Source organism: Pipra filicauda, unplaced genomic scaffold (genome assembly GCF_003945595.2).
Source record: "Pipra filicauda isolate LSUMZ 115617 unplaced genomic scaffold, ASM394559v2 scaffold45_size4122338_pilon, whole genome shotgun sequence".
Classification (NCBI taxonomy): Eukaryota; Metazoa; Chordata; class Aves; order Passeriformes; family Pipridae; genus Pipra; species Pipra filicauda.
In genome coordinates, this window is record NW_024104598.1 from 2,670,307 (window position 1) to 2,694,008 (window position 23,702).

At 36.5% G+C, this 23,702-nt stretch overlaps 1 protein-coding gene across 2 annotated transcripts in view; it reads left to right on the forward strand.

Moving 5' to 3' along the window:
• GAS2 (growth arrest specific 2) overlaps positions 1 to 23,702 on the forward strand; it is an 84,209-nt gene that overhangs the window by 44,181 nt on the left and 16,326 nt on the right. For both annotated transcript variants that reach the window (XM_027732424.2, XM_039385988.1), the window contains exons 6-7: positions 3,825 to 3,969; positions 7,273 to 7,380. In XM_027732424.2, the coding sequence (XP_027588225.1) occupies positions 3,825 to 3,969; positions 7,273 to 7,380 (253 nt within the window). The remainder of the gene's footprint in view (positions 1 to 3,824; positions 3,970 to 7,272; positions 7,381 to 23,702) is intronic.

Below are 23,702 nucleotides of genomic sequence, written 5' to 3' on the forward strand. Positions count from 1 at the left end.
ATATTGGTCGTGTCATAATTGTGTTACGTGTATTCATATTTTGGGAATGAACTCACATGGGAAACTGCTTAATTAGGCATTTGTTCCTTGGTCAAGTTTCAGAAAAGCCCTTGCTGTCAGCTTGCATAGGAATAGCAATGACCAGAAAGAGGGTTGATTTCCGGTTTTCCGGAATTTTGTTATCTCTGAAACTTGGATTCAGTCCAACATGGAAAAAACAAATCATTTTACCTTCCCATGAATAAGAAAGTAGGTGCATAATGAAATGGAGTGTAAAGAATCTTAATTTACCTGAGCAAAAAACTGTGCTTTCAAGACCCAGCTTGGAAAGAGAGCTACCAGCACCCAGCTGTCAGGAATGTCTGCCCCAGGTAGATTCCTTGATAGTATCCAGCTTCCTCAGGGAATATATGTCAGTGGCAGGGTTGGATTCTGCTGAAGTGGGTTGAGTTAGATTTAATCTCATTTTGCACTGAGACTTGATTTCTCAACAGATCTACGAGGGAATGAAAATTGAATCTTACCCTTTTATGTTCGTCTTAAGCTTCCATGTTCTGGATGTTTTCTGTTCCAAACATGAAAAGAAACACTGAACAAATAAATAAACCATGTTTTCATTTATTATGCTTTTCTACCCCTTTGCCTTTAAAATATTTGTATTTTGTTTTATATTTATATTATCATATATCATGAATGTATTTTATATGTTGTGTTTGTGTTTCTGTATTTATGTTTCTATATTTTAATTTTGTTTATAGGTTAGGGGTCAAATAACATGTGTCTGTCTACTTATTCCTGCTCTAGTATCTCTTCAGGAACAAACAAACACCCGTTTATAATCTTGCACATTTCAAAGGTGCACAAAATGTTCAAGTGGAACATCAGGTTAAACATAGTTGAAAACCAAATATGGGATCCAGATTTTGCCTGAGCTGAGGTAAATTAGAACTATATGGGAAAGGAGAATAATTGATGCTTGCCCCCACTAAGTGTAGGAAAACGGACATTAAACTGACATTGTCGTGCTGCTTTAAGGAGGAGAGAAGTCAAATGTCTGCTTGCTTTGTAAAGCAAATTGCGTCTGTTCGCACTCCTGGGGGTCTGCTTCCGACAACAGGAGCTGCAGAGATCTTTGAAAGGGTGCCTCGCTCTGTTTTTAAAGAACGAAAAGAGTAAGAGACACTGAAGAACTTTTTACTTTTCTCTTCCTTTTTTGTCTTGGAAGCAGAAAGTGGCTTACTCCTCAGAAGGATTCAGCTTTTGGCACACTTTGCCCAGCTAGATAACTCTTAGTCTTCAGGGTCTGTAACTCCCATAAATCGACCTAAGCCTTTCTATTTAATGCAAATAGGCTTATGATTGAGGCACAAATGAGCGAGAATGAGGATAGTTTGAGGAGGAGATAGAATGGAGCTCTGTTCTGCTAAACTTGAACCTATTCAACAGATACTCTGTGGAGGAAGGGAGAAAGGTGATAATTTACCTTTGCTTTAGCAATGCTTTTAGCATGTTATCTCTTAGTGTCCTTTTAGCCAAATTAGAGACAGATGGACTTGATGGATGGACTGCACAGTGAGTGGGAAACTGGTGTGACCACTTGGCTCAAAGAGTGGCAGTTCAAAGCCCAGATACTAATAAAAATAGAATTGCCTGATAAATTATCCTGGATTTCAGTTGTTTATGAAAACAAAATTCTGAGCTCATCTGCAAAATTTCAATAGCTAAAATGGGCCCTTGTATGCACTGGCAGATGTCATGTGGATACAGTGAGAAGATTTATGAGAGAGGGAAGTGTCCTACAGGATAAAATTGACAATACACAGGACTGTTGCAGTGGGTTGCATGGGTCCAGCATTCTCCCAAAGTATTTGAAAGTCAGAGACTGTACAATGGAAAACAGCTAAATTATCTTTTCTGCATAAAAAATGAAGTTCTTGAGTAACTGTTAAACTCTGGGCGGTTAAACAACCCCCACAGGTATTTTGGAATTACTGTTGAGCAATTTCAAGATCTTTCTGCTATTGTATTCATTTTTACCTTACTAAAAATGGAAAGTGGTGCTCTAAGAAGTCTAGAGGAGATCATGTTACAGTCCAGTGCTGCTTCATTTGTAGTTGTGAGAGACCAGGCTCGAAAGGAGCACAAAAGGAAATTCTCAGCATACCTTCCCAAGCAGAATTTGCACCTCTACCCCTCACAGAAGAGATGTGGGTTTTACACTTTGAGCTTTCCAGCAACTTTGCTTCAGGTTGATTCAGTATGTGGAAAAAAAAATGCCTGCGTGTTTATTAATCGATTTTGTTTTCCAACTTTTCACCAGAGGAATTCAGAATACTGGAAGCACAGGGAGCTTTAAAAATCTGTCCCAAAGACAAAAAGTGGAATTTATGAAAAGCAGTAGAAGCAAAGAAGCAGCATTGCTTGGAGTGAAAGAGTTTTATTTGATGAGTAAGGCTGTATGCAGGAGCAGGCTTAGAGCCCAGTAGGAATTTAATGATTTACAGCCTGTCAGCATCTGCAGACAGACAGGAAGTCAATGGATTGTATATAAGTGCTTGTCTCAGTGTTGGCTGACTTTTCATTAGGGAGACTGCACCAGTTAGAGGCCAATACAAGCACAGATTTGGTTCTTAGTTTCCTTTATATTAATTTACTAAGCAGTGTGACTAAATTAAATGTTATCAGAAAACCACAAAAGCTGGTATATATGCTTGTGCCTTTTCTCTGTACACTTCTAACATTATTATGGTATTTAGCTTAGATTTTCATGATACATATTTGTTACTGCCCAATATTTTAGTGTCCAAATCTTTACCTAGATAAGTCAGTATAGTTCTGCATCTGGGCTATGGACATTTCTGCTACAGAAGAAAGTATGGTTTCATTTATTCAAGTAGTTTGCCATGAGAAGTCTACCTGGCATGATGACTTTTCCAAGCTAAAATCCTTCTCTGAAAAAAGAACTCTCTCCATTTTTCTGGGTTTTGTTCAGTGTTGGCAAATCAAATAAAATAAAAGGGAATTTTCAGTGATTAGGAAAATGGGATGGACTTTCAAACTTCTGAGGTGTAAAAGCTCTGCTGCTTGCTGTGAGACTGACTCAATCACTTGCCATAAAGCTTTCAAAAGCTCTTTCAAAAAGAGCCTTGCTCTCCAAGGGCTCTGTTTTGAGTTGCTCCATGCTGAAGTTGCACGTATTTGGTTTTAGCTGGATCTTAAAGTCTGTGGCTGCTGTAAACTGAGATCTGAAGATTGGCTGTCAAAAATCAGGTAGAAAAAGCAATAGCCAATTTTGAAAAATAGTGGCCATATCTGTTTATTTATCCATAAATTTAGTGCAATAGCTGAGACCAGGATGAACCTTAATCCCTTTTCATCTGAATTTCTTCAAAAAATACTAACACAAAATATAAGTTGTCAAGTAATTTGAAAGGATGTCATTTGGAAAGAAAAGAAAAAATTAAAAAAAAAAGGCAAATGTGCTGAGCTTGACTCTGTTCTCTATGGTATAGCAAATCTGAGGTCTAGTGTTGTTCATAAATTAGTTATTCACCAACATATATGTGATCAGACACAGAAGTTGTAAAAACCCTCTATTTCCTGTAAATTTAACTGAGAGACTCCATCTAAATTCATTTTCTCTATTAATTTGAAACAACAGCAGTAGGGATTGATATATTTTATACATGTTTATTAATGAATGTACCATTCTGTTATTGCACGGTAGTGCAATACAGAAAGTAGAAATCCTTTCCACCATTTTGTTTTGAAATATGCAGTACTTTATGCTAACTAGTAATATATTATTTGCATGTTTCCAAAAGGTTTGGGGTGGAGCCTCCTGGATTAATAAAGTTAGAAAAAGAAATTGAACAAGAGGAAACATTTTCAGCTCCCCTTCCATCTCCTTCACCGTCACCAACAAAGTCTCCTGGGAAAAAGAGCACAGGGAAACTATTGGATGATGCTGTAAGTTGTGGGGGAAAGCTTCTTCCTATCTGGTCTGTTCTGATATGCACTTACTTGCAAAGCACACACAAACCTGAGTTTAACATTGCACTGTATTTTGAACGTTTGCAGGCTGACAGGGTTAATTTGTTTTTTACCACAATTATTTATGTCGGAAGCTTGAAAAAAACCCCAACTCCTCACAGTGTGTAGGAGCTCTGCAGCTTAGCCTAGCTTTGTGCTTGGGGGCCACGTTCCCTTCTTATTGCTCCTCTACTTCTTATTCATCAACTCCCACTTTGGTGCTTTGTCTGAGGAAGGACTGAGTCAGGACTAGGAGATCTGGCTCCTACCGACTTGTATTGAATGTTAACAAACACTTCTAAGATGTTTCAGCCTGATTTTTATGCTGCTGTTCTGCATGTTTCTCACATAGTAAAAAAACCAAGCATTGTTTTCCTCGTTGTTAGAACAAAAGCATCTTGTTTTGAATTTCATTAAACTCATTGCAGCATACTGAGTGTTCATTTCTCTGCTGCAAACCCATAGGGGTTCATTTGAAACAGCTGGATTCAGATGAAAAGGACACATTTTGAGACCATGAAGAGGTTAAACTTGAAAAGTACAAAATCTAGCCTGTAAAAAGAAGCAGTTACCATAGTAACTGCTACACTGTGAGGTAGATGTGCCACCTGGGAGTTACAAAGCACTTCTTGAAAAATCCATGTGCCACTTTCCTGTTACAAAGAGCAGATGGAATATAATGTTCGTTCATTTTATTGAAACACTCTTTTTTTTTTTTTCTTTGATGCATATAATTACATTTAAAATTTTTTGGTTTGTATTTCTTCCGTAACTTTGCGAAAGCACTCATGTTTCAACAGAATTGAGAAAGAACAGTTCTGTGTAGAAGGAGCATGGTGGCTGCATATCTTGTAGAAACAGAGCAGAGAGTATGAAGGTTGTCTCTAACCACCTCCTTTAATTTAGAAAGCAGTAGGGATAGAAACAGAATGGAATTCATCCAGCTAGATTCCTGACCCACACTGCCCCAGACACTCACACCATAAAATAGCAGCAGTGCTCGTATAGTCCAGACACAAAATAAAATAGAATATAATTCTTCCCCCTGCTTCCTTATTTGATTTCCAAATTCCACTTAATAATACTCCTCTGTCCTTTGGGATAGTAAGGCAATGGAAGCCCCAATAGCAGGATCAGCAGTGAAGGTCTCTCTGTTTCACACCGGTATAAATCTCTTTGCTTTCATTCTCCAGAGGCTGAAGAAGGCTCTACTTTGCTTACACAGTTCAAAACAGCCTTGAGCCTGTTGGGCTCAGCTACTCCAGGTTTTTGCTTGCTTAGATGAACTCTGATAGGCGCAGCATTAAGGCGTGGTTCACACTATCTATTTTCAGCTTCGAATTTCAAGTGTCTCCAGAGGTGATAAATGCCACGTGGTATTGGGGCAGAAATCCCTGATAATTGAACAGTATTCAGAGGCCCATTGCCAAATAGGTCCCTCAGCACAATCTAGCCTTAGTACTGCATTCCAAGAAATACAGCAATACACCTTTTTCATCCTCAGCAACCTGCACTTGGATTTAAATTCTCAACTGCCGACTTCATGCAAGTTGTTCCTGTTGTACATTGGCTGTCTAAATAGTTTGATTCGCCAGAACTGGTGAACTCTCACCCATGTTGATAAGATCAGTTGAATAACTAATTTTAAAATTCAAACTGTGATTCATTCAAACCGAGGACAACTCATCTGATACCCGAGAAACACTTTTTTTTGTGTGTTTAAAATACATGTAGAGTTCCTCTGCTAAGAGTTATTTTAATTTATTTTGTTTTTCACAAAAATATTATGCCTTGATTTAAAAAACAAAACAAAACAAAAGCATTAAGAATAAGAAAAACCTCCACAAAAGAATAAAGTTATTCAGATAACAGCACTGAATAATTTCAGAAATAATTGGAAAGCCTTTAAATCACTCAATAGGGCTGATTTCAATAGCACAGAAACAATAATTGCCTACCTTTTATGTTTTTTTCTAGCTTATTTAACATACTATAACTTAATTCTTAAAGCAAGTCTGAAAAACATTTGTAGTTCAGAACCCTTTCATGTTCATCTATTCACAGTAATCAAAACACCTATCAGAGTGCCATAGCTTTGCCCAGATATTTTTTCTTGTTATGAAACAATGTAGGACTTTGATTTTTCAGCTGTTCTGACAATATCTTTCCCTGGACCTCAGGCTGTTTTTACAGGCCTTGATTTACAAGGCCTGTCTTTGGAATACTTTTTTGAAGTGGAAAACAACATCCACAGGTTCCTGTGGCATTTTGCACTGGTTGACACGGGTGTACTAGGTCAGCATTCATCCAGGAAAGTGCAGGATGTGGAAGTGCTGCCCTTGTTCTTGCTGTCCTGTGCAGCCATACAACTTGAATGTCAAGTAAGGGTTTCTCAACCAGATCTCTTCTTTTGGCATGGATGCCTCTGCTACTCTCCCATCACTGAAGAGCACAAAAATATACTTTTAGTAAACATCAGTGCCTTTGGTAGCACATGCAAGACCAAGGAGGCCAGAGTCAAGCTGATGCAGTTATTAAAAAGCAGGAAAGTGGTTTTTATCTGTCTTTTCTCAGCCCTTGTTTCGGGGGGTTTCGGTAGGTAGGTAGGTTTGACAATGGACTAGAAGCCTCTTTAAATTACCCTTGATTGCACTGTGCCCTTAATGGGGACATCATCAAAGGGTAGTTGGAAATTCTGGGGAGTGTCTTGGCCTGAATTTATGATTATGTTACGGTATTTTCTGTATATATTTTTTTTTTAAGGTGTTAGTGCAAAATTTGAAAGAGGCAAGGCCTCTTATGGATGAGGAAGATGCTTCTGTATTTATTATAAACATTTAGAAGAGAGAATGCATCTTTATGACATCTTCCTTTTGCCTGTTAGTCTTACCAGCACTTTGAGCTGATTCACCATAAAATACTGAGAACACATCTACAGGAGTTTGGTCCTGAACTCAACGTAAGGAACTGTTTGGCTTCAGTTAAACAGAACAGACTTAATGTTGAACTGTGTGATGTTCATCTCCATTTTTAACTCATCACAGCTATTAAATAATTGTTGATATTGGAAGCACCATAGGGTGCTTTCTGGGGTTACAGAAATATTAAGAAAATTAAGAAAAACTAAGAAAAATATCATCAATTAAGACTTATGTTATAGATATGACAAATGTCTCAATGACTATTTTACTACATGTGCTATTTTAAACAGTTTCTGTTAATAACTTCTGTGTTTCCCAGGTTAAACACATTTCTGAGGATCCACCTTGTAAATGCCCTAATAAGTTCTGCGTGGAGCGTCTTTCACAAGGAAGATACAGAGTTGGAGAGAAGATCCTCTTTATTAGGGTAAAGGTTTTATTTTTACTTTGTAGTGAGTTGCTAGTGTCTGCTACCTTCCACTTTGAAAATTACATCACTGATCAAGAGGAGAAAGTATTTTGTTGTTACCAACACTGACTCATTTTTAGGACACAGTTGGGGAATAAATAAACTACAGCATGTTAGCTGAGCCAAGGAACTGTTAATATGTGGTAGATCCTTCTGACTTTAGGTCATTGAATTTGCTCTCTCTTTGATAAATGGAAACCAAAAGAAAAGTCTTCAGAAATGGACATGATGACTTCCTCTCAGTTTGTCTTGAAAGAACATCCACTGCATTAAAACAATCTTTCTTCCACTTTGTTTTGGCTGATACTATTTGACAGGTCAGGAAACAGATCAAAGGCTTCATGATCACTGAGTTGCCAAGTCACGACTAAGATGTATTGCTCGAGTAGGATGAGCGAAACATTAATGTCCATGGTACTTAATTTGATTAACAGATATTTCCAAACCCAGACTTGTATTTCAGACTTTGTATGTAGAGTATTAATTCCCGTAGCACAAAGTTAATCATTAGTATAAATATTTGCTAGCATTACTAGCTGGCAGAATTTAGCACAGCTATACTTTCCAAACTTAATTTTGATCCTCTTAATCTCCGTTTATGTCTGTGGTAATAATGATTGAAAATACGCTAATCTTGCTATTCCGTAGTAATATGTCTTGTGCTCTGCTTCTTTCCATTTTCCTCTCCACATGCACTGTTCTTGAGCCATGACTTGACACAGGGATAGCTCTTGCTCTCAAATAACTGTTATCCCTGTTTTGTTAAAGGCACATAACTGTGGCCTGATAAAACTGAAGATTTAGCACCTATGAGAACGAAAGAAGTCGGAGGGACTCCTTCCCATCTGTAGAAGTCAAGTTCCTAGCTCAACAAAACATGTTGGGTCATAAACTTATGCTTAATATAACTTGCAGTGGGGTCAAATCTAGATAAGGATTTGGGTTTTCTCAGGAGGGTGAAGTTGAGAACACATGTAAGTACTGTGCTGAAAAAGGAGTGAGAACTCCCAATTAGCTCAGTAATAGGTCAGAAAGAAGAAGAAATAAAGGATTTGTTAAATCTTGCAGATAGTCTGAGATTTAACATGCTAGTATAAAGGATTTATAGCTTTTCTGGTTCTTAGCCAGTGAGACTTTTTTTTTTAATTCTACAGTATATTTAAGTACTGGCTTTATTACTAGGTTCAAATGACTGAAGAAGGTAATGATCATTAACCAAAGACCTCAGTAATCTGTCACAGTTTAACACTTACATTTTCTTCCTTTCGATTTTAATTTCAAAAAACAGCATCAAAGTATTTTTAATCTTCTAGTTTTGAGAAATTTGAGTTTTGCCAGAATGGTGAGTGTCAAATTCTCTTTCGCTGGCTTCTTTATTTTGTGGTCTAGTCCATGCCATATTTCATTCCAAGTCTGCAAACACAACACCTTTTTCATATCATGCTGCCACATTCCAAATTGAATTGTGAAAAAAAACAAACAAAAAACCAGTAATACAGATTAGATATTAAACTACAGTATTAGAGGTCATTCCTGCCAAACTGATATTAATGGAAACTTGCCATGAATTTTGGTGGAAGCAAGTCCCTGTTCCTTAGTTTTAAAAGACAGTTGTCTTTTGGTTTTGGTTGGTTTGAACCTCGTTTTGGAACTCTTCACTGGATCACGGTAAGTTTTTTGCTCTTCCTTCTACATGTTCTTATCACATACATGAGCAGATTTTTTAGCCTTTCTTTGGAATCCTGTGGACACTTGTGAAAAAGCACACTTCAGATGTGTAGCTGACTTTTAATTTTGTTGATATTTGGCCACCCTATTTGGTGCCACTGAGATGGTTCCTCCTATGTTATATGTTCTTTACACAGCACGACACAAAACTGTATTATTAGTCTATTAGCTTTTTCCAGTAACCTCTATAGGATTTAAAATCTATATAATTTCAGTGATTCTACAAGTATGCCATGTGGTAGGAGTTGACATCTATTCATTGATGATTAAGATTGTGGTTTTTTTTCAGAAATTATTTAATAATATTATATGTGTAAAAATTTTGTTCTAGTTCTGCAAGTTCTGCTAAAAAAAAAAACCCAAACAATCAAGCAAACAAAAGCAGGAGGAAAAAGTATCCCAAATACATCTTTTTTTTAATTTATATCTGTGTATGAAACCAGTGAAAAAGGAGCAGCAAATAAAAATAAAATGTGGCAGAACATAGATTTCACACAAAAAAAATCACAGAAAACAAGTTACATGTGTAAATCTAATTCTAAGGAGAAAGACCCTTTGGAATATGTAGCAAAACAGAGGGGGGACAGTCCTTCAGAATTTCTCTTGTATCATAGTAACTTCTTAAGGTAATGGTCCCATTAAAATTGCTAGAGTAATTTTTTAACACGGGAAAATATTTAAATTGCAAAACCTTGTGAATCTGTGAACTAATGGAATAATGGAAATCCATGAAAACAATAAGATGCTTAAATCTCTCGATAAAAATGCATGTCCCAAAAGCAGTTCTTCGTGCATGCATAATCACGTTCAGTTTATGCCTTATAATTCTATAAGATATAAACTGAACACGATTATCATAATGCTGTGGTGGCTTAGATGCTAAAAATTTATTTTGCATAAAAATTTATCTGCTTGTGAGTTCTTTTTCCTTCCTCCAAAACAGAAGTGAAAGAATCTAAATTCTACTCAAACAAACAGAATGGAAGACATGTTTTACAGTAATGGATTATGTTAATAACTTCAAATAAATGAAATGACCAGCTTATTTAAAACAGAAACATTGGTTTACAATTAGTGGGATCTCTGTATGTGTGCCATATACAATTAATTATTTCCCTGTTTACTCTCACATCCTACCATTATGCCTTAACCTTTCAAATTGGAACTGAATTAATAATCCTGTTTTTAAAATTAAGAATAACAAGGTATGAAAACTTGAACAAATATATGTTTTATAACTTGGGAAAGAGACTCATAGAGTCTGAAATGCTTACTACTTGCAGAAGGCAGCACAGGAGTGATTTAGATTAACAGAGATTTTTATAGCAAGAAATGTCAGTCACACTTTTAAAAAAAGTACTTTTTTCAACAGTTTCAGTGGCAAGAATTCTTATTTCTGGTTATCTCGTGTTTGTTGTGTTGTATAGGTGTAAGTATAAACATTTCCCAAAACTAGCAAGCTTCTCTCAGGAACATCTGTCCTGTTGGTTCACTCCCATGACAGCATTCAAATCCTTGGGTTCTGCACCAAAATTAGTGAAAAATTATTTCTTTGTGCAACTAGAATCACAGTAGATGATAATAATGCAGCCTGGCTTTAAAGCTTCTCATTTTTCCCAGATAGATGTTCTTTATCTTGAAGGCCAGTTGATAAAGATGTGGTTACTCTTACATGTACTTCTAATAATTAATATCACTTAGCATTATTTTACTATGGTAGTGACAAAATGTTTGTTCAATGCCTTTTTTTTTTTTTTTACCTTCTAAATCCCAGGAAATGAGAGGTGTTATTTATCTGCTACAGCACATGTGTAGAAACTTTATTTTGGGATTTGCTAACACATGTGTGCGTAATGTATATGTTTATATCTATAATAGCACTCTGCAGACAGTCTGTTGTGCACTATTGCCTCTTCCTGGTGAGAAAAACGTACTTGTGTATAAACACAGAAGCACATTTGACTCCACACTGTCCAGGTAGGGAGGATATATCATATAAGAACTGGAAATGAGAAGAAATAGAAAGCAGATTTGACTATACAGTTCTCAAGAACTCAAATGTCTGGTTCTGCCTTTCCAATCTAAATACATAAGTTGTACTCATAGGTTTTGCTTTGTGTGCTTCTGTCTTTTGTATTTTTTCTTCAGCATCACTTTCCTGGTTTTTTTCTCTTCCTTATTCCAAAGATTTTAACATCTGTTCTGCTTTTCCCAGGCCCATTGACTTCCAGTCTGCAAAATAGTTTACCATTTTAGCAGTGAAATTCCTTCCTTAAGCTTTATCCATAGCAAATACCTTTCAAGGGTGTCTAAAAAGTCAAAATCATAGGCAGATGGGGAGTTTTAATGAAGCTAACTCCAAGGGAGATGTAGTGGGATGCCTGGGATCTTGTGAGTGAATTCTGAAAACACATTGGCTTTCTTTGGCTTCTAATCTCAGTCTCCTGAGATTCTCTCAACTCAGGAATGCAAAAGATCTTGGGAAAGATGTGCCTAAAGTCCAGCCCTAATTGATGCCCCAAATGTAAGGTGGTTTTGGAGACCTTTCAGCTGGACGCTTTACTATGTGCCAATTCCTCTCCACCAGCTTTGCACTCACAGAGTAGGTGGCACATTTCAGTCTTACTTGTGGAGTTCTTCTCAGCTTTCTCAGGTTTTGTTTGTTGTTTAAAAAAAAAAAAAGGCCTTAAAGGGCCAGTAAAATTCACTCCACAAGACTCAAAAGCTCGTGGACAAACAGGAATACAGAACATGTCAGTGGGGTGACCAGAGTTAAATGCTGCCTGTAGAAGGGTCAGGAAATCTATTTTCTTTTATACTCTGACATTACTCTGTTGACATTGGGCAGACCCTGCCCTCCCCCAGTTTAAATTGCAGCTTGCTTGTTCTTACAGTTGCACTTTCTGTCCTGCCTCTCCCTTCTTTTCTTAATTTTTTTTTTTCCCCTTCCTGCCTTGAGCTTTTCTTACTCAGGTTTAGAAGCTTCTGTGGAGCCAGAAGCCCATGGACATCTCTTTGATCACTTTGTACTTGGGGATGCTGTCTTTGCACTCAATACAAGAGCAGCTACAGCTCCACTCTAGGGTTCTGTGAAGCCTTGACATTTCTAGTTAAATGGTTGACAGACTTTCACTGAGGGTAGGCCAAACAATAAAGTGCCAGAAATTAAATAAATATTAGTTTGCCCTTCTTGGTTTAGTTTTCTATATTTTTTTTTCATTGATATGCTGCATTTGTGTGGCCATTCATGTTAATTATGTGTCTAGAACTTTGAAAGGATTCATTGTGAACTTCTTTGCAAAAAAACCTTCATAAATCAAATTCTTAGCTGCTAATTTAATGGAAAAGTGTTAGAGTGACTCCTTTTTGCTTTCACACCAATGAAGTTCTTGTTAGACTTGGCTGAAAACTTCTTGACAAAATGCATGTGTGGGAAGGCATGTCAGAGATGTTTCAGGGGACCTGACAGACTGTGCAATAATTCTGCAGTTTTTCTTGCTGGCTTAGACCTGTTTGCCTCAGTGACCTCCTTCTGTGGACAATCAAATATTGTGTCTTTTTTAATTCCCAGTGTCTCCCTCGATGCATTATTTCACGGTGAGATCTCCACTCGGAGATCTGAAAAATCTTTAGCAAATCATATTGTGCGTTTTTGGGGTGTAATGCATCTTAAATAAGTGTCACATTCTAGTTCTTGAAATGACTAATACACCTGTGGCAATTTCCTGCCAAGGTATTTATCATTTGAACTTCTAGAGATGAAGTTATAACAATATTACGTTCCCTGAAATCAGTAGAAAGAGAACTCTCCCTTGGGAGGAGGCCAGGGTAAAGTATTCTGAAGCTTTATGTGTAATATCTTTAAAAGCATTACCCACAAATTCCAGCTGACTTCCTTAGCAATGCAATTCAGGTGTGGGAAGCCTTTGGAGTGCCCTTAATGCAGCTGGTGCCTGCAAGAGCTGAAGATGGCAAAGAAAGACGTCCCCAGGTGCTTGAGTTTCCTCTCTGGCAGGAACGTGCCAGGGTAAAATCACGTTGCACACCAGTGCGGGCAGCACGTTTGGTATAATTAATTATACCAAAAAAATTGTCAGTGCTTTAAAGGTAAATGAAGATGAGTAACAAAGTTGGATAAATATATGTATTATAGATCTCATTATTTCAGACCTTTTTTCCTAAAATACTGAGAGTACAAAAATAGACTAAATTATATAACTCCCCTCCTCTCCTTTTTCTGCTTCTCTAACTCCTTTTATATGAAAGGTACTGCACTGGCATCTGCATATCTGAGAGCACTGATACACTGCTGATCTGTTCCACCATTAGGCTACAGACAAGCATTTTCAAAATAAAAAAGCCTTTTTAGTGTTGTGTTGAGAACCACAGATTGGGTCCCATAAGTTTATACTGAAAATATTGAAAGGGGAAAGTATTTCCTTTTTGTTCAGTTATTTTCTAGTTGTGTTTCTGTTTAATAGATGGATCATTTTGTAAGAATCCACTTAAAGTTTACTAGACAATAATATATTCTACATTAATGATGTGGACAGCAATTTGTGCTTGCAGTTTAGAACTAGTGAACCAGATTTTTTAGAAATGGAGATGCAGCTATTTGTGGTGTTGCTCTTTAAGAAGAATAGCACTGAGCTTTGCATTTCTTATTTAAACTTCTTTGACGAGCTGAAAAGGTCTTGTATGACACCAATGTGAATAATATTTAACCCAGTTAAGGTAAGCACATCTATCTTTTGTAGAGGAACGCTACAATATTTTAGGGAGTGAATTTAAGTTGATATTCTTCACTGTCATTTTAGATAATTACTATACAATGCTAATTAAAAAGGAGAAAACCAACCTGATTCTTTGTTACGATATCCTTTGTCTACAGTATATTTTTATACTGTAAACATAACTTATGCTGCCACCTAGAGAAAAGAAAATAAATGCAGCTTACCTGGAGCTGGTGGCATGAGTAATCCAAAGCTTCTGCACTGTTCATAAGAGATTCTCATTGGACATTTAAGATTCAGGCATGAAAATGCATTGATTATCTATTGCAATATTCTTTAGCTTCAGGGTAATCCTCTTAAAGAACTCTTAGCTTACGTGGCAGTTTCCAGGAATGATGGCTCTGCACAGAACTGAGTTGGCCATGATTTAACAAAAATGGTGTGTAGACTTTTAAAATATTTAATGCAATGTGGTTTGGCCTTTCTATTCCTAAAATACCAGGAAAAAGTTAAAGTGCATTTTAAAAAGTGTTTTATTTCTTTATCTTGTCAGTGTGAAAGCAAGGCTTTTTCCTCTTGTGTCCAGGTACACTTTGTAAGCATTCATGTTGTTGACTAAACACAATTTATATCTACTGTATTTTGTTTTCAAGCTCCATTGCACCTCTGGGGCAACTTGCAAGATGTGAGTGAAGGTATAAAGGACTTTTTACAATAAATAAACACAGCAGGATTTCATCCCATGTAGGGGATTGATGGCTTTGTCCTCCATGCTGCCTTCTAGTTCTGATCAGAAGAAAAGCAGCAAATGCTGTATTTCCAAACCCTCTTTATCATGTTGAAATATAGAACATTGTATTTTAATGAGAATAGTCATGGTTTGTATGGCAGAGAATTTATCAACCAGTCTGTTCCATGAGGATTTTTTTTTTCCTGACAGAAGTTATGAGATGCCCACTCTTCCTGGAGAGACAGGGGGAAGTTGAGTTTTTATTTTGGGCTTTTGTTCTCTTAAAAAACTTTTCTATTTTTTTTTTTTTTTATAGAATCCAAGGGCTGCATTATCTCACCTACAGGGTTGTGTCAGTGGAGAGGAGCAAGCACTTCCTCTCTATTTGTATGATGTTGATTAACGGGATTGTTAAACAAATCACAGAATTACATGGCATTTTCTATTATTTATCTTTTAGATTAAAAATTTAAATAGTAAAGTGTCAATTTGAGATATTCTTTGTCAGAAATTGTGGGGATTATTTTTGCATTGATTTCTTAAGATTCCATCTTGAGGTGTTAGGTTCCAACTTTAAAAGAGAAAAAATGACTTCAGCTGCATCTTGATTATTTATCAAGAAACTCTCATGGAAGAGAATGAATAAAACAGTGAGACATTTACTCTTAACAGTTATGCCCTTTTAATTATTTATTAATCCAGTTCCATTTGGAAGAGCCAAAGACTATGAAATAATCATGATACATTCATTGTATCTATTTTATGTTGCAATAGCATAGGAATAGTACTTTTAGGATATATTGAACAATGCTTTCTAAGTGCAGATTTTTAGATTTTTGTGTAACTACAATGCAATAAAATTTTCCTTTTAAATGTAATTTGCTTTTAATAATTTAGGACAGTATTAATAGTTATTCTCACTTCCTATTTTAAATTCCACTTGCTAATGTAAATAGTTAAAGAAAAATATGGCAGATATTTTTATGCCAGAGAAATTGGCAAATATTTTTGCCAGGAAGTCTATTCTACAGTAAAATAGAAATAAGGAAAGAGATTTTAAGGTTAAATGCACTTAAATTTGATTATATATTTTTTTCTCATCCAAAGACAACTTGCCCTTCAAGGTCTTTGTGCTGAACGCCTATAAAATTTAGTTTATGATCAAAATACATGAACAAGTTAAAAATACAGGTTTTAGTAGTTCTCTACTACCCTGTAATTGCTGCATTTTTGCCTTGGTGAAAAGTTTATTAATTATCACATGAAAGATACAGAATAAGTACCAATTTAGAGGCAGATGCAAGTTGTTAGACAAACCCTTTTGTAAATAATACTGATATAACTTTAAGTAATTCTAAAAATTTGCCTTAAGGCCTTATCATAGAATCATAGAATGGGTCAGGATGGAAGGGAGATATATTCCTTATATCTAATCTCACTCAGCTCTCTGTCAGTTTAAAACCATTATCCCTTTTCCCATCTTGTCACAACGTGGCAAGTTGCTGCTTCATCTGCTGGGTTCACTTTGACAGTCTTGCTTTTTTCGTATCATCTTAAACATATATGACCATGTTAATGTCACAGAAACTTGTCTTTAACAGAAAATTGTATTTAAGAGTAATTATTTATTAAGGAGACATATTTATAAATATTTGGGAAATGCATTGCCATAATAATTTCCTGTCTCATTTGAAGGAACATTTAATAATCTCAAAGACTTCTTAAATATGAAGGAAGTGGGTTTGTGCCTCTGTCTCAAAGTTTTACACGTCAGACTACCTGTAAAGGAACTGTTTTCCACCTCCTCTGTGTTCTGCCCCACCATCCCCGAACTGAAACCCTTCATTTCCTGAATTTTTGCTTCTTCTTCTTCCTTTTCAGTGAGATAGAGGTATAACACTTGATCTTTACACATCTGAATTTCAGTCTTGAACCCAGACACAGTTTTGAATCTTTCCATTAGAACGACAATGGATATAAATCCATGTGCAAGTGGTTCTGGTGTGACAGGGAAACTCAAAGACACGACGTGTGCAAGGGCCTTTTGTCTTGGCAACCAGCTGATGGCTTCCTGGTCCCCTTCTACTAGTCACAAAATGAGTGTCTGTTGGAGTAATTTTGGTTTTTTTTAAACTGTCACAGATTATACAGATTGGCATTTTGATACCAGTTTGCTCAAACATGTTGCTTTCTGTGGAAGACATTTGAGCTCAACTGAACTGGTATCTCTTCAGGTTCCAAAATATCTCCTGGTTTCCATCAAGGGAACACACTAAAAAAAAAATTGTAGTAGCTGTTCTTTTTACAGCTCAGGTTTCTCTTTCAAGACTGGACCTGAGAAACATGTTGCCCTTATACATGTTGCCTGTTATTCACCCAGTTAAACTAATCTGAAACTTAGTTTCAGACATTGTAATTAATGATAATACTTTAATATTGCTTTGAACAATAAATTCTCTCAACTATAGGATAGAGTTTAAAAATTTTTAGGTTAGAAAGTTTCCCAGTCAAAAATTTCCCAAGATCATCTTGCTGTCATTTCTTTTTATTTTTATTATCTGGTCATCAAGACAGTGATCTGTATTGTTTCTTCATCTATCTTCACTGTATTGGACAACTTTTTTTTTTTAAACACCAAACAAAAGCAGCCAATATTTCTATGGAACCTGACTGACTTGCTGAGGAACTTCTTCCAAAAGTATTACCCTTTTAGACAGACTTACAAAACTACTGATGTTTTCATATTCTGTTTCCTGGGTTTGGTTTTTGGTACTGTCCTCCATGTATTTAAGTCCTGTTTTAAATCCCAGGAAGGAGTGTCTTAATGAAATCGTCATGAAAAGTAGTGCTCAGGTGAAGCTGACACTTCCTAAGGCTGCACACACAACTGAGAGGATTTGCTTGGTTCCTTGGACACTCAAAAGTCAGGTGGAGAATAATCCGGTCAGAGCCCACAGCTCCTATTGCAATTTCCTTGTCCTTTTGGGTTAGGAAGCACTTCCTAACACATGGAGATGGAAGCTGCTGAGCTCCCACAGTGTTAAAATGTAAGGACTGGCAGGTAGGTGAACTGAAATTAGAATAAAGGAATACCACATTGAAAAGTGTAACAACTTCAACATAGATCAGTCAGGTCCAATATCGAAAGCATGGAAAAAGTGAGTCTACAAAAGATCCTTACATGAGGGGAAAAGTAAAATCCATCATAAATCCATTCAGGATTATCAGTTATCCTGGTCCAATACTCTGGTAGCTGGCTGAGATGTATCAAGGAAGTAGGAAAAGTAATATACAACTGGAACGTTTTATTTAGGCAAATATAAACATGAAGTGAACAAAAGTAACTCGTATTTTCCCTTTTTGTTAGAACAAAATTTTCAAACTGTGTGGGTTTTTTTTCTGTTTAACATGGTTCTTTTTCTGTTCCAGGAAACATTTTCAGTGTGGAAACCAAAATATGTATTCACTAAACTTGTTGCAAAAGTCATGCAGAGGGATTTTTTGAACAAAGCATTGATTAGACCATCTTTAATTGTCTGATCCAATTTTGCTGAAGGTGGGAAAGCGCAGTAAATATTACAAAGGGTAACACATTGACTTTGGGCTTCCTAAGTGTCCCTGGCTGGTTCATGCCAACAGGTTATAATTTCCACTTGTAAATAAGGTTGATTTCTCTCTTTCAGCATGATTGGAATAGTGCCCAGTTTCTCTGTTCCATCCTATATGTTTCCAGTCTGTTCCCTGTTCAAATGAATTAAAAAAAAAATGTAGAAATGGGATCTGTGATTGGAAAGTAAAATCAGTGCCTAAAGGTAAAGTCCAAGTCAGTTTACAGCTTGAGCAGAAAAAAAGTTAAACACCTTCCTCCCCCCTCCACCTCCTGATGTCAAGGCATATTGTTTTTTTCTTTGTATGCATTTAAAACACAGACATCTGTTATAAAGAATAAGAGGATAACTCTGGATGGCCTAAAAAACCTCTTTTGCAAAAAGTATGTATTTTACATATTTTTTTAATTTTTATTTTAAATTTTATTTTAAAATTGATTTTCAATATTTTTTGTGTGTAAGGTATAGAACCACAGCAGCATTCAGAATTCTGTGTAAAACCTTCAAAGCCAACTGACATAAATCAAGAAATGATGGGCTGAAAAAGACCTCCAGGTTTTCAGAAATTACTGTGGTGTTCATGCAGATTTCTTGGTTTTGTTTTATGTAACAATTTCCTCCTGATTTACTGAGGGGTAAGAGGGACAATGCAAAGAACCCTGTTTCTGTTTTCCTTCTCTCCTCCCCACCCCAGTCTCTCAAAGTATATATATTGGCAAGCCAAAGAATGATATCATGGCAGTTTCGTGCTGAAAGTGTTCTCAAGTCTCCCTGCTTCTTTTTAGTCTGCTTTGCTGGAGTGGTGGGTTTGTTTGTTTTTTTCTGTTTTGTTTTTGTTTAAATTTAATGCAGTGTTTGCAAAAGATGCTGTAGAAAGTCCCACGTAAGACAACTTGGATTTTGAAGGAGTCCCTGACAGCCTGGTCTGCAGGTGCCAATAATTGTGTTTCATTTTGTCACAGAGTCAGGTATAATATGACTGATTTACTCAGGGCAACAGCCTTACTGGCCTAATTTTAGAACAGATTTCCAGCAGAGGAAAAGTAATAGCAAAGACAGGGTGTGTCTATTTGGGATTTTTTTTTATTAGATATTTTTTATTAGATATTATCATTTAAGTGTTCAGTCTTGACCTAGCCCTGATGCCTTTGCAAATAGTGCAAGAAAAAAATGAAATCTGTGAAGTAAAGTTGATTCTCAGTACAAAAAAGCTAGTGAAGATAAGCAAGCAACCAGTAGTTTTGGAGTACCTCAGTATGTATGGAAGGGTAGGGGAAAGAGCTTTTGTTAAATGTGCTGAGCATCCACATCCCTTCTTTCAGGCTGGTGAAAAGCATTGCAAAATGTCCCTAACATTATTGTACTGGCTAGGCTTGTGATGGTGCTTCCCTAACTCCTCTCTCTGTTCCCTGCTGTTGTTTCCATTTAGTCCAAAAAGCTGGCCCGAGGGTTGAGCCAGAGGAGATGCCTTAAAGCTCAAAGCTTTGTGCTGTGTACCCTGGTGTCTGTGGCATGAAATCTTTGCTGTAGGAATTGTGGAGATCAAGTTTGATCCAGGTCTGGCAATATTATATATATATTTCTGTATAAAAGATTGTTCGGTGAGTTATTCTGTGAAGCCAAGAGTCTGGCTGTGTTTGGCTCAGAGCCACCAAGTAACTTCTTGCAGATTCTAGTGAATATTAATGGATTGACGTTTAATACTTCAGCAATTGTTACGTAATATCCCCAATTTTGCTAATGTTGAAGAAAAGAGTCCAATACAAAAAATAAGAGTATGCTAATGATGAAAGATTCTGTTGATGTGAAAACAGAAATAATTACATTTCATACTGTCGTCTTTACATTCATGTTTCTGAGCTGTTCAAAATTCATAATACCTGCTCAGGGGATATCTTGAGAAGAAAATAACATGGAAAGAATTTCTCAGAACTGGTGCTTAGCATTAGCAAGGCTTGTCTAAGGGAGAGATCTCTGTAGCTTTGTCTCTGTCTGGAGCTGCTGCTTGGGGTTATCCATGAACCATGTAAGAAATTAAAACTAATAGTCTTGTCCCAGCATTTAGTTTTCACTTTCGAAATTAATGTAATAACAAAAACTGTTTGAAAAGCAAAGTCTTTTTAGAATAGGAGCTTAAAATAACTTAATAGATTCTCCAGTCTGAGGAAGATGTGGCCAGGGCACACCACACAGATGTGGGACATAGGAAGCACTGTCTACTCCACAGTTCAGATGTAGCAGCATGAATGAGAGACAATATTTCAGAAGGCATTTCAGCCAAGAACGTTTCTATAGCTTTTTCAGGCTTTACTGAAGCATCACCTGATCACCTTAACAGAAAGAAAAAAAAAAAAAATAAAACAAAAAAACCCCCCACCCCTCCCTCCAAAATGCTACCAAAACCCCAGAATGACAAAATAACCAACGAACCCAACTCCAGCAAAGATAAACCCAAAAAGATAAACCCCAAACCCTAACCCCCCAAACCACCTCAGAACAATGTCATCACTGTGCAAAGTCGTCTTGTAACCAATTATTAATTTCTCTATTGCTCTACTGGAGCATTATCAGAATCTGTTATTCTAACAGTAAGGAAAAAGTACTTCTCTGATGGAATTGAAATCTAAAGATGAAGTTTTGAAGTACACAAGGATATTTGCATACCTGATCCTTTCATGCTGGATTTGTCTAAAGGTAGTTCTTCCTTTTGTTACACTTTTTTCTGAAGGAGTTTTGCATAATTCTTGCTATTGCAATCATGATTAAAAAGCATACATGCAATAGAAGTGCTGTTTCTGTTCCTGCTGTGTTGTACGCTCTCTATATCCTGCAATGTAGGACTAAGTGGTATAAAATTTATTCATGGTTCTGGGGAAGTGACAACTGGTTTGTGTTCTCTAAGAGAACATATAGACCAGCTACACGTAAATGAGCACTGAGGAAAACACCTTTTCCAGGAGTCAGTTCTAAATCAGAAACAAGTTTACATATTAAAAGGGAAGGGATAGAAACTCCAGGCTACTCTGTTAGAGTAATCAGTGCCTTTTTGGCAACCAGCACATTTTCCCATTCCAAGATCTTTGCCAGAACCTAAAAAGATCTTTCTTCTGGTATTTGCAGAAAGATATAAAACTGATGACTGCAAAGACATCCAACACACTAGAATATATATACAACAGGGGATTTCCACGTGATTGAATCGAAGTGCTGTCAGGTTACAGCTGGCAGCCATCAAAACTAAACTAAATTACTAATACTAGCTTTAAATAATTCATTCCTGTGTCAGGAGAGTTATCAGAGTCCTAAGATTATTAAATACCCACAGAAAACCAGCACTGTATGAAAAATGTGTGTGCTTTTTAAGTAGGACTGCTTCTCCTTTTAACCCCATCCGTTCTTTGTCTTCACTTCCATGCCAAGGAAGTGGCTGGTTTTTTGGTAGCACTCACGGCACTTAAATGGATTTCAGGGCTTGGCACCTGGTCAGCCTCTCACAAGTGTCATGAATGTACAGTAAACTGTCCTGGAAAGCATTCCAAAGATAAACTTGGAATTCCGCAGAACAAAAGTGATGGTATTACCATGATTTTTTCCTGGATCTGTCCCATGGAAAAGTTAATATCAGATGTGCTCTCAAAGTAGGGCTGAGGAGAACAAGAATATCATCATTTTCTGTTTTACCAGTTTGATGAATCTGGGCAATAAATCTTGGCAGTTTCATGCCCATGTAAAATACATTGTCATGTGTCGAAGCTATTAAAAAATCAAATTATCACATCGAACTAGATGAGACTGATTTCAGCTGAATTTCACTTTGTGCTAAATTTTTTTAAAAGAAAAGCCTGAATTAAAAAAAATATCTGAAATTATTCGTATGTTTACAGTTTAGAACATTAGAAAGATTTGTTAATGTGGCTGAGAAATGAAATACTTCTAATTTGTATGTTCAGTATTGATGCAATAGTAGTGTAAGGCTATGTATGAGGTGCTGGTAAGGAGGTTCAAAAATGAGTGTAATGACTGTGGCAGAGTAGTGATGTGTATAAAATAGTCAACTTCAACATCTAATATTCATACATTTTGTAAGTTGCAATGCAGATCCCTAATTTCTCTATGGTACCATTAATTTCAGAGCAAACCCATTTTAGGTTCAAATTAGGTTCAAATTCATTGGACATATGATTCAAGATGATGGCAAGTGCTAATTTGATCCCAGAAAGAAAGGAAAAAGGTTGAGCAAGAGAAGTTGCTGTTAGTGAAATATCAGGCAGCCACGTCATCATATATTAACTTGTGTTTATGGTACCCTCATCAGTGCAATTAATTCATCCCTGATCTGCATTTGGATGAGTACTTCTAGAAGCTGGGAGAGCGACCAGATGTGGATTTCCTGCCTTCACATTGCATCAGAAGTAAATTTTGTCCACTTAATGTGCTAGTTTAAGTTCTCCAGCCACTTACACTCTTGTCCAGTTGTTGTACCTGGTATGTAATTTCCAGTATTATTTATATTCTGGTCAAATTTGGCTCAAAGATTTCCATTCAAGCTGCAGTCACTTGAGCTATAGTGGATTTGAAATATCTAATGTACTACAGATGGCACTTGACTAGATTTGGCTCTATAGCCAAGTACATATGTGTATTTGGATCTATAGTCAGGACTGATGATTGCAGTCTCGGATAAATAATCTCTGATCTGTAATACCTTAACTTCATTTGAAGTTATTTATTCCATTCAGATTGTTTTCACAATTTTTTAACACATTAGTATAGCTTTGGTTCCTTACTGACAACGCTGCTTTCATATATTTGCAGTGACATAATTTCATTCCAGCTTCGTAACATCATGGCCCATAGACTCACACTGACATCATTTTGAAAACTCTGAGAGGATGCTTTGTACTATTTAAAGGAAATTAAGCCTAAGTATAAACATTATTGAAATTATGCCACCCTTGTTCTCCCCTCATTACCCCAGTGTAAATTAGAAGGTATTTTAATGAATCCCATGGAGTTAAATAAATTTATATCAGGCCTGCTCATTTAAAAAAATAACCTCTAGTCTTAATTCAAGCAAGATCTGATAAAACAATCTGTCTCTAGATACTTTCCAAATGTAATTTTCTTGGTTATGCATGTAGTTCTGTTGATGTAAAAACCAGGGGATGGAGGTAGGAGGCAATTTCCAAATCTCTGCCTCTTACTCTGGGACATCTGTGACTGTTTTCATCATTTTGGTGTTGCCTTGAACTGTTCATATGTAAGACTGTGGAAAACAAATCTCGAGACTTTTGTTCTCTTTGTCTATTAGATCTTATCTAAAAGCACACAGACCAAGGTTTCCAGAATAACTAAGAATCATAAAACAGAAGGCATCTGAAGTACTCTGTAGGCAGCCAGATAACCCAGTATTGTGGGTTATCTGTGTTTTGCACAGGTTTTCTGAAGTATCTTAGAGAATCCTGACAATTCTTGTGAATA